Source organism: Ctenopharyngodon idella, chromosome 3, assembly GCF_019924925.1.
Source record: "Ctenopharyngodon idella isolate HZGC_01 chromosome 3, HZGC01, whole genome shotgun sequence".
Classification (NCBI taxonomy): Eukaryota; Metazoa; Chordata; class Actinopteri; order Cypriniformes; family Xenocyprididae; genus Ctenopharyngodon; species Ctenopharyngodon idella.
In genome coordinates, this window is record NC_067222.1 from 20,673,398 (window position 1) to 20,689,957 (window position 16,560).

At 35.9% G+C, this 16,560-nt stretch overlaps 1 protein-coding gene across 3 annotated transcripts in view; it reads left to right on the top strand.

The window, feature by feature from the left end:
* Positions 1–16,560, top strand: part of usp43b (ubiquitin specific peptidase 43b) — an 86,663-nt gene that overhangs the window by 13,933 nt on the left and 56,170 nt on the right. For 2 of the 3 annotated variants that reach the window (XM_051888326.1, XM_051888322.1), the window contains exon 3: positions 12,291–12,400. In XM_051888326.1, coding sequence (XP_051744286.1) covers positions 12,291–12,400 — 110 coding nt within the window. Of the gene's footprint in view, positions 1–6,485; positions 6,706–12,290; positions 12,401–16,560 lie in introns of those variants that run through there. The other variant, XM_051888324.1, reaches the window with a different exon arrangement.

Here is a 16,560-nt window from a genome sequence, read left to right on the forward strand (position 1 = left end):
AGCTTAAATTCGTGCTGGCATTGTTTTAATGTACTCTTCCACAGTCTCTGTTGTTATTGACTTCCAAATAGTTTCTAGTTGTTCCCAAAGACTTGCTTTTGATGAAACGTTTGTGCAATCTGTCTTTGAATCCATTAAATCCCAACAATAATTATATTTTAGCATTAAAAACACTACAGTGACTTAAGAGCTTACACATACTATTAGTTTAGGGCAGCTGTGGCACAAACCTTACATTGGGTGGTGGTCTAATAGATTTGTTAAGCACTGTATACACACACACACACACACACACACACACACACACACACACACACAGACCCATACATATACAGAATGTGCACCACAATGAGACAAATGGGCCACCCATAGTTCTCTGTTTCCTCCCCAGATTCAGTATATCTCAATAAGGATAGGGATGGTGCCTCAAAATGCCTCATTTATGAGTCAGTACACATCCTGAAATGAGCACGACCCTCCTCCATGCAGCGATAGTGAAGACATAGCCAGAGCCCAGCGGACATTTTCAGACTCACTCTTGAAGACATTCATTATATATTTATTATACATGTATGTTCTAATGGAGGTTGACAAGTGCATGCCTGTAAACAAACAGCTAGATCTATCTTTCACACACACACACACACACACACACACACACACACACTGACCCCGAGGCCACTGATTTTTGGCATTCCCTTCACTATGTTTACTGGGTATCACTCTGGAAACAGAACTGGTGTGAAGCCATCTCTCAACGGAATGAAAGGAAGCTTTTGTGAACAAGTGGATGAAAGAGACGCTTGTTCTGGACATATGGACTGAAGGAGAGCGATAGAGAGAGGTGCAAACCCCCTCCTGCAGCCCTCATACAGGGCTTATATTAATTTACAGTCATGTCATTATGACTGTGTCCAAAATTCTTACAACATTACACATTCTCTTTAATTAATCTGGTTATCACAGTAACTCTAGAGATAGTGTCGTCTGCCAATAAACGATGGCTGTATTTTGTGATGCAACATGGCAAAATTAATTATCGATGGACCACCCATGACTTCACTAAATACAGTACTATGGATGTAGTAAAAGCAGGTTGAAATTGAACTTTTAAGCTCACCTGCTTATGGATAGTGAAGCAGCAGTATAAATAAATTAAAATAAAATAAATAAATAAATATAAAAAATACATCCATCCATTTTCCAAACTGCTTGTCCTATGTAGGGTCATAAAATAAAATAAAATAATAAAATAAAATAAAATAGTCTTAAGAAGTTTGTCTAGCTTTTGAAAGCTTGTGAGACCATGGGACTGTGAGTCTCTTTTTCAGTCTCACTCTGTCAGTATAACAGTGGGTCACACCACCTGCAGATGTTTTCTGCAGACTCATGATTGTAGTTTACATCAGTAATGTTGATGAGTCAGAGTATAGGAAGCCGCTGGAGAACTTCTGTTGTGGAGGAAACCACCTGCTGTTGAACATCTGCAGGTCAAAGGGCTTGTTGTTGGATGTCTGGGATATCAGGGGATTTCTGGAACTGCCCAAGCGGAGCATGGGAGTTGTGCAATCCAAGCCTGAGCAGACTGGGCAGACCAGAGAAAGGCCAGCATGGGCTGTACTGTCTGAGGTGGGCCTTTTCAACTTGGCAGCACTATATTAGAGATGTTCTGCTAGTGGCGCAGGTGTTCTTCTGTCAGTTTGGAGAGCAACACCAGCTCAGGAGATTCCATTAATGTGATCTGATAACTAAGCATACGGATTCAGAAATTTATGCAAAAAAAAAAAAGACATTCTTTTTGTCACTATTATTTTTTAAAATATTTTATTATTAGAATATGTATTATTTATTATTATTATTATTATTAATGATATTATATGATTAATCATTAAATTATATAATTATTTATTAAAGTATTTCATTATTATTATTATTTGTGTATATTGAATTTGTTTATATATATACACAAATTAGAAATAATTATAATAATTATATTTAAAAATAATTAATTAATAATGATAACATAATTTAAAATAATATTTTTTTTTTTATTATATCCTCACCTTGAGGATGCAAATGAAGTATACCAACCAATCTTAAAAAAATCTTATATTTCTATATTTATAAAATATTAAAAGAGTAAATAAAAGTAAATTGATAAATATATATATCATATTAGTTATTAAAATATAGAACTACAAATATTTAATAAAATTTAGGGCATTTTGTCTAATTTAATGATGCTTTGTAATACTCTCAGAATTGTGAGAAGCAATATCACATCCTTCCTTTCATCAGAGTTGATTTCCCTTTCATTCCGTCACAGGTGCCTCACAGAGGTAAATACGCTACATGAAGTGCCCCTCATTATTATTCATTTCACATACTCTCGGTTCTCCCTGACGATGTCTGAAAGGAAATAAACGCTGCTCTGCATCCAGTTCTGAAAGCTTGCCAAGAGCTCTTCTCCGCGGAGGACTAGCTTTTCTTTCCCCTTCTCTCTTTATCTCGGTCTCTCTGTCTCTCTTTGTGTATTTGCCCACTGGCATCTCCATAGAAACCAGCACAAGGTAGGAAGCCAGAGTCTCACAGCATTGCTGGATGTATTGTTGCCCACCTCTAGGGAAAGACACAGAGGGAGAGAGAACTTTGAAAGACACTTTTTTTTGTGCACGTCCTTATTGGACCATTTCTATTCTTAGCTCTCGCTTTAGCGGAGCTTCACTTCCTCTTCCTAAACAGATGGGGAGATTGTCTGTTTGCACAATGTTATTGATCAGTCACACTAATGAGATCTCCCCTGCATCTAAACACCTAAATTATTCATTTGAAGCATTTCATCTGAACACAAACCAAACAAACATACAGGCACAGGATTGCTCTAACATATGTCTCGTCTTGCAACAGAAAAGTCTACATACATTCCCACTAGTTTCTTTTAGTGTGTAGTCAGTCAAGTACTGATACTGCTGTACAATTATTTGAATTATTTTTTTTACACCTATTATTGAAGTATCAACGTTTTCCAGGTAAATCCACCCATAAATGACACATACAGAAAACAAATTGTAGTTGGTCACTTTACATGTTGGTTAGCCAGTCTCTTTCTGTCTAACTTGGAGGCTCTTGCAAAGTGGACCGGACCGTACTAGGGCCTTATGATTTCTGTGATGCGGAAAACATGTACAGATAATGTGGTATCCAGTCATTAAAAAAAATTAAAAAAGATTTTTGGATTAATCGATCAAAAATAGGATTGTACAATTAATTTAATTCGAATCACAACATGGTGTCTATGATTGTCTTATTAAAGTGCAAAAAGACTTAAATAGTCTGCATGTGTCTCAGGGTATGTTTACACGACAATGATGTACTAAAAATGGAAAATTTTATCCTTTGTGTTTTTCACACACAGACGACAATGTTATCAAAACAATTCCTGTTCACACGGATCTGCGAAAACGACAAAAAAAAACAGTTTTATTCATGCCAGGCCAGTAGCTGGCGATGTGACTATTTAAAGACACTACACAGCTACAGTGTTGTCAAATCTGTGGTTTTCCTGAGAAATTGGGCTACATGTACATTTAAATTGTTGCTGCAGGTTGATTTTTTTTTTCTCTGCAGGTTAAAGGTCGCTAAAGGACCCCCCCCCTCCAATGGAGAAAATTGCATTGGGCCATTTTTGATTGGTCATTGGGCTAGTTTTGTTGCAAACTACAGTATGTGTTTTCACATGCGTGTTTTTGTAGGTCACATGGAAATCATAACATGAGCAGCCAAAACGCAAAAACTTTTTCTTTTTTTAGTTGAAAACTACGGAGCCCCGCACATGACATGCAAGAAAAAAATTAAACCGTGCACATGATTTACTAATTCGTTCCCTCGATTTACTAAATCGTGCGCATGATTTATAAATCGAGGGAACGAAATAGTAAATCGTGCGCACGTTTTAGTAAATCGAGGGAACGAATTAATAAATCGTGCGCACGATTTAGCCTACTATTTTTTTCCTGCATGTCATGTCCGGGGCACCTCAGTGAATGAGTGTCAAATGCATACTGAAACTCAATGTCTTTACTACAAACCGCCAATATATATGGCTCAATGATGTGACGGGTCATTTTTTTGTCCGAAAGCTAAATTTAATATTAATAAAAAACAAAGATATGACATCCAAAGTATGTAAGGTAGTACAACTAGACCTCTTTCATTGAATCCAAAAGGTTTTAATTATATTTTGCTACATATAAAGGTATTTTAAAGATTTTGAAGTGTCAAAAGGTCATTCGGTTTAACCGTCCAAAGGCCAATACAGCCATTTCATTTGTGATTAAAATATCTTAAAAAATGTAATACATGTATATATTTTTTATTCTGGCATGATTTTATAACATCATATATCAACATAGTGCAAAATGGTATTAAAATTATGTGTAGAAGTCATCGCTTTGTTATGAGAAAGAATGTCCAGAAAAATGAATTTCATTGATGTCATTCGGAGTAACCAATATAAAGGGACCATTTTGGATCAAGTCATGTGGTCAATATCATGTGACAGGATGTGACATCATTCAGACACCTGCAAAGGACCACATGGTCGTGAAGCAAACTAACTAACTCTCTCTTAACTATTTGAAAAATTCATGTTTTCACTTGTTCATACACATGTCCCAAAAAATCAGGTCATTCGGTACAACCGCTATAAAACATGGAAAATGTTGTATTATTTTAAAAACTTGTATTAAATATAAAATGTTTGATTGTCCTTTTGTTAAGTGGCTAGCAAGCTAACTAGCTAGATATCAGCCTGTTAGCATTGTTTGAAAATATCGTCATTTGGTATAACCAAAAGCGTTATTTGGTTAAACCGAATAACTTTTTTGGTGACAAATTTTGTCCATCTCGTAAAAAATGACAAATGCAGTGTTAATTGATTATAAAAACCACATAATATCATTTTTAACACTTAATAAAACTTCAAAATGAATTATATCTCCATTATGTTTTTTGTTTTTTTTACACTTTTAAAAACCATATTTGTCAATGATCCAAATATTGTGATATATGGAGAACCTCACTTCACAGGGCCCTGCTTTATGATGAAAGAGTCAAAAGTCTGGTTACACGAGATGAGTTTAGTACAAAACTGGGATTTTTTTTTTTTTTAATGAAAGCATCAAGAAACATATTTGACATCACAAACCTACTATTCTAACAGATACCTAAGATTTATATTGTCCTGAAACTTATCTGGCTGCCCAAGTAAAAAACTATATATGCATACAGTAAATAATAGTGGACAAAAAAAAAAAAAAAAAAACGTTATAATCGTTAATATAAAGACTCTTCACAATCATAAAAGGTCAATCTCTCTTTGAATGTGGTCTTACAAGTCTTGAACTACAGTATGTGTAGAGTGATACAGCATCATCCTTCAAGCAAAAAGACTAGTTCTTTACCAGAGGGAGGTGGATATCATCTATAGTTTAAATAGTGTTTAGATCTTGTAATTACATTCGACTGGTGCACATGAAAACACTCCTGAATTAGTATAAACACTGACTCTGCTCAGTCAGCATTTCTTCTCTGACATTAGTCTTTCCATCGTTCTCTTGCTTACATTCTGACTGAACAACGCTAACATTAGCAAGGCTAACATCCAAAGCTCCAGACACATCATTTAACAACTGTCTCTGACAGACTGGCAGGACATAATTATTTTTAATTAAATGCTTGCCCTGTTTTACCACAGTATATTTACATAATGCTTAATTTCCTAAAAAGATGGAATGCAAACAGAACCATGCAGATGACATGCACCTAGATTAACTCATTAGTTTTTCTATTTCCTCGTGGAATTGCGCCGAAAAACGTTTGTAAGAAATCTGAAAGAAATGCAAACAACAGTGATAGGGCACATACAGCGCCCCCTTTATTTGAACACTTAAACTACACACAAAAATGTCAGAATGCCATAAAACAAATATCATAAAACATAAAAACCAATAAAAGATATGCACAAAATGGTATGTACTGGGTGTACAGTAATACATAAGAAAGTGCTATATAAATGCCTCATTCATATTGTCTTTATTTAATTTAAAACCTAATCATTTAGTTTGTCAAGTGTGCATATGCTATACCTTTCTTTAAAATAAATGCTACTTGGTTTAATAGTTTGTTAATTACATTTTTCATTTCCATGTCCATTTATTCATTTAGCAGTCGCTTTTATCCAAAGCGACTTACAAATGAGAAGAACAATAGAAGCAATCAGACCAACAAGAGGGCAACAGTATACAAGTGCTGTAACAAGTGCTCAGTTAGTCTAGCACATACCAAAGTTGTTGTTTTTTTTTTAAATCAGAAAAAGACAAATAGAATAAGAAAGTGAAAAAGAATTGTCTTTAGACGTTTTTTTTAAAAATGGCCAAAGACTCAGCTGCTCGAATAGAGATAAGCAGGTCGTTCCACCAGCTTGGAGCGAACAGCTACCGTTGGATCATCTGGTTGGAATGAGAAGTAGAGTTGAGTGTCACCAGCATAGCAGTGATAGGAAAAGCCATGTTTCTGGATGACAGATCCTAATGATGACATGTAGACGGAGAAGAGAAGTGGTCCTAGCACTGAGCCCTGAGGAACCCCAGTAGCAAGAAGTTGTGACTTCCCTCTCCAAGACACCCCGAAGGACCTACCTGAGAGGTACGATTTGAGCCATTGGAGTGATGTTAATGCAATTCCATTCATGCATTAAGTATGGCCTAAGTTTCCAAATAGTTTTTAGTGACACTGCTGTAGATTTATTCCATTACTCACTAGTTATTCCTTGTAGAATTGCCTAGACTATTTTACAAGCTTTCTATTTGTAAGATCAGTGCAGTAATAGAGTCAATGAGAGCGATCTCCCGTTGGCCATAAGTAGAGGTGCCATTGTTCATTGCTTTTTTCCCTCTCCATCTTTTAAAAGGGGGGATATTTTTAGTTTGAAGCCCAGCAGGTAGTCTATCTCTGAGGAGTGGGAGGTCCATTATTCATTAATGCTTCCGGTGTACGTGTGGGGCGGGCATGTGTGTGTTTCTATGTTTAAGTGATTTAAAAGGCTCTTTTTGCTTATCTGGGCCATGCTGTGTTGTGGCCACTACAACAGATGCACTGAATCTGTCCCTCCACAAGGTACGCATCCATCTGTCTGATCAGGGTTGTGAATTATTCATCTTAATGCCATTACCGTGACAGCATGCATTGCCTGACTATACTTTTAAGGTAGTTTTCAAAGTTTTTTCTACAAATATTTGATGGTTATGACTGAGACACTTAAGACTGAAGAAGACATAAACCCCACTGATAATGTCTCACACGGGCTGATTTAGGAAGCTCAGCCAGATTTACCCAGGCGGAGGATAGAAAGTAATGATTATGAGAACAAATGATGAGTGTAAAAACTGCCTGCTTCACCTATTTGCTAATTTAAAACATAATTTCTCCTATTCATTTGTAATGTCGCAGTGCTTTAATTAAAAGGAGATCTGTGCAAGCTTGCAGAAATGCATGTACCATATATGCTTATGATTGCAGAACAAATCTACATACTGGCCTTATTTCAATTTCTCAGACCGGCTCACACGTTGCCCCCGTTAACTGCATCGCGTATGCAATAAAACTTTAAAGGAATAGCTCACCCAAAAATGATCATGTGCCATTTTTCATGGTGCTGTTAAGCTCCAAAACGACAAAAAACCACAAAAATAGTCCATATGACTTGTACGCTATATTCCAATTCTTCTGAAGGGAAACTGAAACAAAAACTGGAGAAAATTAAACTAAGTTTGATAGTCAGTGCCAAACAAAGTGAGGTCACCTTGTGAAATCCCTTTCAAACCAAGCAGCTTTCTGTTGGTTAATGCAGCAAATTTGTGTGACCAACTTGAACCTGTTGCAAAATCGCTTGAGAAAATTCAACACTAAGGGCGTTCAGTGCTTCCCACAGGTTTGAAATATACTTGCCGTGGTAGCCGGGTGGAAAATCCTCCTATTACCCACAACACAAAAATGGTTTACTACATGTGACAAGCAACAAATAATGTGTGATTTTTAACAATATATATTTTTTATAAGACTTATTGAAAAAAAAACAAAAAAAAAACATGTAAGCCCAGGACTTGATTTTGTCCATTGGGAATTGATTGGAACTTTGGAATTAAGTTTGATTAAAGATTACAAGGGTACATTAATAAAAATAATGATGTGCATGGATAAATCGTTTATAAAAAGCATTGCAATATTCCATAACAATACGAATTTTCAATTTTGATTTCATGGTGACTTTAAAAGGTTAGGAGACGTGATCCTCTTCCTAGTCAGGAAACGGTTAAAGATGAAGCTGTCTTAAACACTCACTTAAAGGCTCCAGATGCAACACATCAAAGTGCTGCCCAATCTGCCATTTTCAAACGACACCTTTGGCACCGGGTACATTTGGCCTTGTTTCAAGCAGCTTGTGCTCTCCGACTCCAATTGGTCCAGTTCACTCATCCACTACCACCTCTATTCAAAACAAGGACCACATTGGGTCAACCAAACCCTTTGATGTTGGTCTCATTCTTCTTGAATCATGAACAATATAACACTTTAGTATAGGGAACACATATTCACTATTAACTACGAATTTTTCCTCAATAAACTCCTAATTTACTGCTTATTAATAATTAGTAAGGTAGTTGTTAAGTTTAGGTATTGGGTAGGATTAAGAATGTAGAATAAGGTCATGCAGAATAAGGCATTAATATGTGCTTAATAATTACTAATAAATAGCCAATATTCTAGTAATATGCATACTAATAAGCAACTAGTTAAAAGACCCTAAAATAAAGTGTTACCCAATATGGTACTGGCAAGATGAAGTGCAACCATTTAACTTATCCATAATGTCCTTTAATTTAACAACAGTGTGTTTGTCTGCATTATAGAGACTAAGATTATAGCAAGGTATATTTATTAAAGACCACTATAACTCACAGAGCAACCTCAGTGGTAGATTTGTTAAAATGCACTGTGACTTACACACTGTCAGAGAAAGCAGCGAATCCACAGGTTTCAACGTTGCAAGGATATAGAGGGAAAACGCAATGCTTAGAGAAAGTGACACTCACACTCTTTAAAACAAAGGTTCCAAAGGGGGGTTTTCGCTATAGAAAATCTATTTTTGGTTCCCCTAAGAACCTTTCAGTGAACAGTTATTAATAGAACCATTTTTTCTTAATGTAAGGAACATTTTTAAAAACGAAAGAATCTTCTTTTTTTCCCCACTACATAGAACCTTTTGTGGAATAGAAAGATTCCATGGATGTTGAAGGTTCTTCATGAAACCATTGATGCCAATAAGGTTTATTTTTAAGAGTGTGTAATTCAGCAAAAAGTTTAAAAATGTTAACTTTCTAAATGTTAAATGCAATCAAATTAACACTGGCAGTTTATAAAGTCAACTGTAAAATGGTAGACCATTGGCCAGTGATAGTTTTATGATTAATGATAAGGGAATAAACAGTACATTGGTTGCTACTTTTGTACAATATATTCAATGATTTACCAGCAACAACATCATTGAATTATCTTAAACTGGGGGCTTTTTTCAGTGATTATTTGTGATTATTTTGATATAATTCAGTTAAATCGATTTACACATTCTTGAACAATAGGTTCTCTCTTTCCAGCAGTACGGTGTGGTACTTAAGCTACTATCAATAGACACATTCCCCGCTAAGGGTCTGGGAGCATTTATCTTCTAAGACCTTAACACTCATTAACCGGGCTGAGGCAGGCAGAAGAATTTAGTGAAGTGATAAGCCCACTTGTTGAATAACGGCCTAAAGTCTTTTCCTCCTTCTTGCCCTACACAGATAACAATGGAATGTGTGTCCGTACAGCAATGCATTTAGTGTTGTGCCTGTGGGACTTAGTAGTCAGCTCTCAGTAGAAATCACAAGGCTAAACACGTCACTGGGGGAAAAAACTTCTTAAGCTGCGTTCACACTACAAGTGACTTTATCGCTGCATGTCGCCAGTGGCTGGCGGTGAGGTCACTAATGGGCGTTCCAAATACTGGTTTCCTAGTAATGTTTGTGAATGACAATTACAGATCTTACTCCATGTTGTAGACAACAAATCAGTTAACTTGCCGCTACAAACAAACATTTTGGAGGGAAAAGACTAATCAGTACATAAAATGCTCAATATTAAAGATGAACAATGAATGCGGCTTTTTATCTGCAGCGAAAGTGCCGGTCTATCTGGGTTCACGAAACCATTCAGCCAGTCAGCATGGCGAGTACCACCGTATGTACATGAAGACATATGTATCTTAAATTATAGGAAAGTTACTGACCACTAAAATGAACTTCTCCATCTTGCCTCGACACACTATAGGATGTAGCGACGGATCACGTGTGCTCCACTGACTTCACTCCTATTGGCTGTCGCTCCCAAAAGTCGCTCTTCATTTGCATAAAATTAAACATATGTTAACTTTGTTGCATCACTGGACACGGCTACATCCTGGAGCCAGCGGTCACTGTCACTCATGTCACCGGTGTCATGACAAATCGGGTCCTCTCTCGAAATCAGGTCTTACTGCTTTACTTACTTACTGAAAGCACCCTTAACTTAATTAGAATCTCAATTAGAGTGATGCACTGAACAAATAAATGTACTTTAAATTAAACTTTAAAAATAGTATAGTATAAAAAATAAAATGGTTAAAAATATATGAACAGCAACATCTGGGAATCATTTTTTAATCAATTCAAATACAAGAACGGTTCCAACAAACTGATTCAGTAGAACACATCTGATTTTCCAATGCTACATATAAAAGAGAGGACCGTTTAGGACACAGATTCAGTAGAATGAATCAAATTATTTAGGTTGAACTGACTCGCTAGAATGAATCAGACCATTAAGGAAAACATGTGAGAGAGGACAGTTTAGGATAGTGCGATTTGATTATGACTTTAGTCCACTCGTATATAAATCCACTGCTGAAATACAATACAACAAGTAAACAACACTAAAAAAAAAGTAGCGTGTTACTGGAAAAGCTGTCCCTGAACAATTAGCAGCACCATTACATTCAGCAATAGTTACTCATTACCTCAACACTGCTCTTTTTTTTTTTTTTTCCAGCACAAAAAAGTACTAGACCCAATGAACAGTAATTACGCCAATGAACCTCAAGCCTTTAGAAAGAGACAAGAGGATTTGTTCCTCTTTGTGCTCTGGAGCACCATTCTGCATGAAACTCAAGGCCCTAATTATTAGCTAAGTAGAATTAGTAGACTAGTGCATAAAAGGAGCGAAAGAGAGATAAACAGGTAGTGGTATTAAAAATAAGACTGGTTATTTAAGAGGAGGAGAAAGGGGAGAGATAAAGACCGCATTTTCTTCTGGAGGGTCAAAGAAAGGAGGTGAATGAACTCTCCCTATTACTCAAACTCTTGGGTGGTGTTAGCATACACAAGCAAAAGTATACTTTCTCATCAGGACTTTGCTGTGTCTCTAGTTTCTTGCATGTAAAACCTCTTTTCAACCATAAATTCCAAAGCTTTCAGATTGTCAGTGAGGGGGCAGACATGACTCAGCTGACAGCGAGGAATTGTGGGGAGTGTCTTTCTCAAACATTTTGCCTTGCCAGACGCCTTTAAAAGGAACTAACCGACTGAATCGAACTGCAAAGCTTTGATAAGAACAATATGCTTCCAAGTTTTTTTTTTTTTTAGTTAAGCTGCTAGTAAAAGTTTCTGAATATTTACAGATTGAAGTTTGACAAAGCCCTGACCTACTTGTTTATATAAAAAATGTAATATAAAAAGCTAAACCTACAGCTATGAAAAATAAAACAATGGTGGCCATCACTCTGCTTTCATCTCACGGTGAAACCAGCTGAAATGTTTTCCACTAGTTCTGCCTCTTTCTCTCTGTCTTTGTCTGACATAAAATCTTTTTAGTTAAACTGTAGTATAGGCATACAGTCTCTACTATTTCTTATCTTGTTTTGTGACCTTGAGAAGTGTGTATCAGCTCTCCCTGTGGTTTTTATCCTCCCATCTTTCTTTTAGCTGTTGTCAAGTTCACTAATGCCAGTATAAAACTGACTGAAAGAATGAGAGCACAATATTGGTTCACTCTGAGAGGCAGAAGTCAGGTTGATATTCTCACCAGCACCTCCTGGAAAGATGAGGCCTTCTAGGTCACAGTATCTAAATGCCTATATGACCTTTTTGTTTTTGTTGCAGGGTCAAGAAGGGCGTGATGAAAAGCCTGTCTCTGATACCCCGACCCCACCACAGACGCAGCCTGGTGTACAACATAGCTTTGTACAGGAGCACTTCCAGGCGCAATATAAGTAAGTGTACCGCCAACACACAACACACCTCATTTGGGGCCGTAAGATTTTTTCGAAAGAAGTCTCTTATGCTCACCATTCACCAAGGAAAAAAGAAGAGTAAAAACTGTAATATCGTGATTATTACATTTTTAACAAATGAAATTTCAACACAGTCATCAAAAAGTGATATGATCATGTTGCAATAAATTGTTCAAATTGATTCTGACTTCTAAAAGGTGTATATTAGTACCTTAAAACACATCTTAACCCTTTAGAATCTGAAGCTAAAATAGCCCGTTTTCACATATTATGTTTTTTTTATTATAAAATTCTCACACAATGTGCTATCTTCCAAGTGCAAGGTGTCATTTTTTTCAGAAAACAAATGGCTTTCAATAAATTACAGATATTGACCATTAATATGTATGGTGGTGAGTTTGTAAATAGGATTTAAATAAAAAAACAAGAATACATTTTCTGATTTTCATTTAGAAAAAAAGAGAAAAATGATGATCGAAAGAATTTAACACTTCAAACTTGAAAATTCAACTATATTACATATATACAAGTCTTTTTTTGACACTGGGTTGCACAGTTTTCATTCAGGAGAATTTTTTTTCATACACGCACACATATACATATGCACACATACATTTACCGCACAGACACATTATACAGATACACACACCAAATACGAAAGTGTCTCGCTTAGCCTCCTCCCAAGTCTTATCAAAAATCATCCCAATCGACTGTGTACTCCTTTGCCCTATTTTTGTTTGTTCTATTATTTATGCGATCCAAAACTCCCTAAACTGCCGCGCTCCATATCTCTCCGTTCAAATCCTCCTTCCACCCGCTCTCCCCAAAATCGGCTGCCATTTGCTGACAGAAGGCACAAAATTACCGCAATATCCCATATATTGTCGAAAACCCCATGTTGTCTACTGTCTGTAGCAATTTGAATTATTACGATAGCGCAAACAGTTCAATAGTTACGGTAACATGAATACAGCTTTGTTGGATGTGTCGCCGATGACACATCCGGTTTTAAAGGGTACTATTTAAGGGTTAAAAAATGCACAAAGATGTCAAGCTACAATTTTTGCACATTTTCTTTCTGAGAGTGTTGAGAGAATGATGACTTATGACCATCAATGGAAAAAAACAATTCCCAGGAACAACTTCCCAAATCTGACCCCCTCCACTTGCTATGAAATGAGATGAATTAGTTTATGTTAACTCCTGGGATACGGTCGCCTCTTTTCCCCCAGTCCAGCTAATCATCTGTGTTAACGAATATTGATAAAGCCAACAGATTTAGGATGCAGCATATGTCCAACTGCGGCAAGCTGTTCTTAGACAGAAGATCCAAGCAAACCATCACCATCAAGCAACTCCAATCTGGCCAGATGGTTTGGTTGTCCACAAGAGATCTCCATTTGAAGTCTCCATCAAAGAATCAAAGTCTTTGATTTAGTGGTCCACTTAAAGTTCTAAGACAAATACCTCCAGTCGGTTTCAACTAAAACCAACCTCACATTCAGACTGACTGTATAGACAACTCAAGCCATATTTCTTTATGTAGTAACAAACTTTTTCTAAAAATCAAAACTATGTAGGACACCATGTACTGTGGCCTCATATATTGAAACAGACTCAACATGTGACTAAACTATATAGTGCAGATTTGATTTATACGGTCTACCAAGCCACTAATATGTTTGTTCAATAGATTTACATTTATGCACTTGGCTTTTATGCAATGGGTAAATTTTGGGATCCTGACACTCAGTATGCCTCAGTAAGCCTACGTGTGCAGTAAACATTTTGTCACTGTTAAGTCAAATATCCAAATGTCAGTTTTATATATTATATTTCCTGTCGCCAATTACGCCCCCCTCCAGTGGGCATAGTTCTCATAGTAATATGACATGTCGCGCTCTGTCTCAATCGCCTGTATCCACTTTTTAGTCCTTAAACGCTCGTTTTTTGGGTCGACAGCTTATAAAAACTTCTGGGTTTTTGGTTCTGGGTTTTTTAGCTTGTTTTCTGTACATCTTGTCATATGGCAGCTTTTAGACATTGTTCTGTTTGTTGTTATAAGTCAGAAATGACAAGGAGGCAGCCTCACGCAATACAAAGTCAATGGAGACGGTTGGATTGTTTTCCCCCCCGGTGGGCGTGGTTTTCAGATTATGATGTCTTTATTTGCTTGCCCGACCAATAGAAGATGAGGGGTGTTTGGGAAACCTGTTCATTATTTTTGCAGTTCCATTTGGTGAATACTAGTGCCCCAGAAACAACACAATTCAGTAATTTTATTATGTTTCAGTTGATATAGCACTGGTCTGCATTGAAGCTACAAAAAAGTATTTTTGTATAACTACCCAATTCAGTTATTCATATCTTGCCTGGACTGTATTTGTTACCTGTTAATTGTCACATATAAAGTGAGTATTATTCAGCTCAGGTTTTTGTTTTTATGAGTATACGTCATGAAATATATTGTCAGAAGTATTATTAACTTTAAAAGGTTTTAAAACTAAATAAAATGTCAAATGTGTAATTTCTGTGCCATCAGAGTGACCAAATGGACCTTCAAACATAATGAATTTTTCAGACTTTTTGTCTTTCATTGGTCAAACAAAAAAATATGGTGAGTTCTATTTGTCCTCGGAAGTGGGAAAGTCCTATAGTCCCCAGTAGGAACTATCAAGTGGAATGCCCAATCAAGTCGGATTTGCAACTACCCTGACTTCAGAATCCAAAATGGCTTCTCAGCATATATCAACCGTAGTGAAAGACTGCCCTTGCTCTTTCGGAATACAAACAAAAAAGCGGTATTTTGCACAGATAATGCCGAGGGTTGGATAGTACTGTGTGAACCACTGAGTTTGAGACACAGACTAACAGAAGTGCTAATAAACAATATATTACGCAAAAGTTTGCCTGGATGCGTCCATCTTAATTTTCTGACCTGTGTATTAGAACACGATCAACTCGGGTGTGACGTCATTCCCATCTTCGACATCCCTCTTCCAAAGCAAATGGAACACAGCAATATCCCGCCTCAAACTCACACCACAGGTTGAGACTAGGGTTGCAAAATTCCGGGAATTTTCAAAGCTGGAAACTTTCCATGGGAATTAATGAGAATATATGGGAATTAACGGGAATTAATGGGAATAAACAGGGAATTTGCAAAATTACAGGTTAGCCTGTAACAGGGTACTTAAATGTAGTTGAAAAAAAAAAACATCTTGCAGCATAATTTTGATTAAAATAACCAGATTTAATGCAATTTCAGTTAAATTTTTACCCTGACATTCCTCAATCACATTAAAATATAACTTATTCCTGTGTTGCAAAGCTGAATTTTCAGCATCATTGCTCCAGTCTTCAGTGTCACATGATCCTTCAGAAGTCATTCTAATATGTTAATTTGATACTCAATTATCATCGTTGGAAACAGTTGTGCTGCTTAATATTTTTTTATAACCTGTGATACTTTTTTTCAGGATTCTTTGATGAATAAAAATTTAAAGAACAGCATTTATTTAAAATAGAAATCTTTTGTAACAATATACACTACCGTTCAAAATTTTGGGGTCAGTAATTTTTTTCTTTTCTTTCTTTTTTTGAAAGAAATTAATACTTTTATTCAGCAAGGATGTGTGAAATTGATAAAAAGTGATATTAAAGTATTATATTTAAAGTAGATATTGTTAGAAAAGATTTCTATTTTGAATAAATGCTGTTCTTTTTAACTTTTTATTCATCAATGAATCCTGAAAAAAAGTATCACAGGTTCCAAAAAAATATTAAGCAGCACAACTGTTTCTAACATTGACAATAACTGAGTATCAAATCAGCATATTAGAATGATTTCTGAAGGATCATGTGACACTGAAATAAATAACACATAACAATTGCTGCAATAAAAATATACTTATTTTACATATTTACTAAATTAGAATTAAATGAATGCGAAAAATAACTTATTTTATGTTATGACCAAACAAAATGTTTATATTTATGTGTGTATATGATACATTTTATATAAATATTATAAATTTATATAAATTTCCCAAATTTTCCAATTAATTCCCATAAATTCCTGTAAATTCCTGTTAAGTTTCCAAATTGGAATATTTCCAAAATTCCCCAGGTTAAGTTCC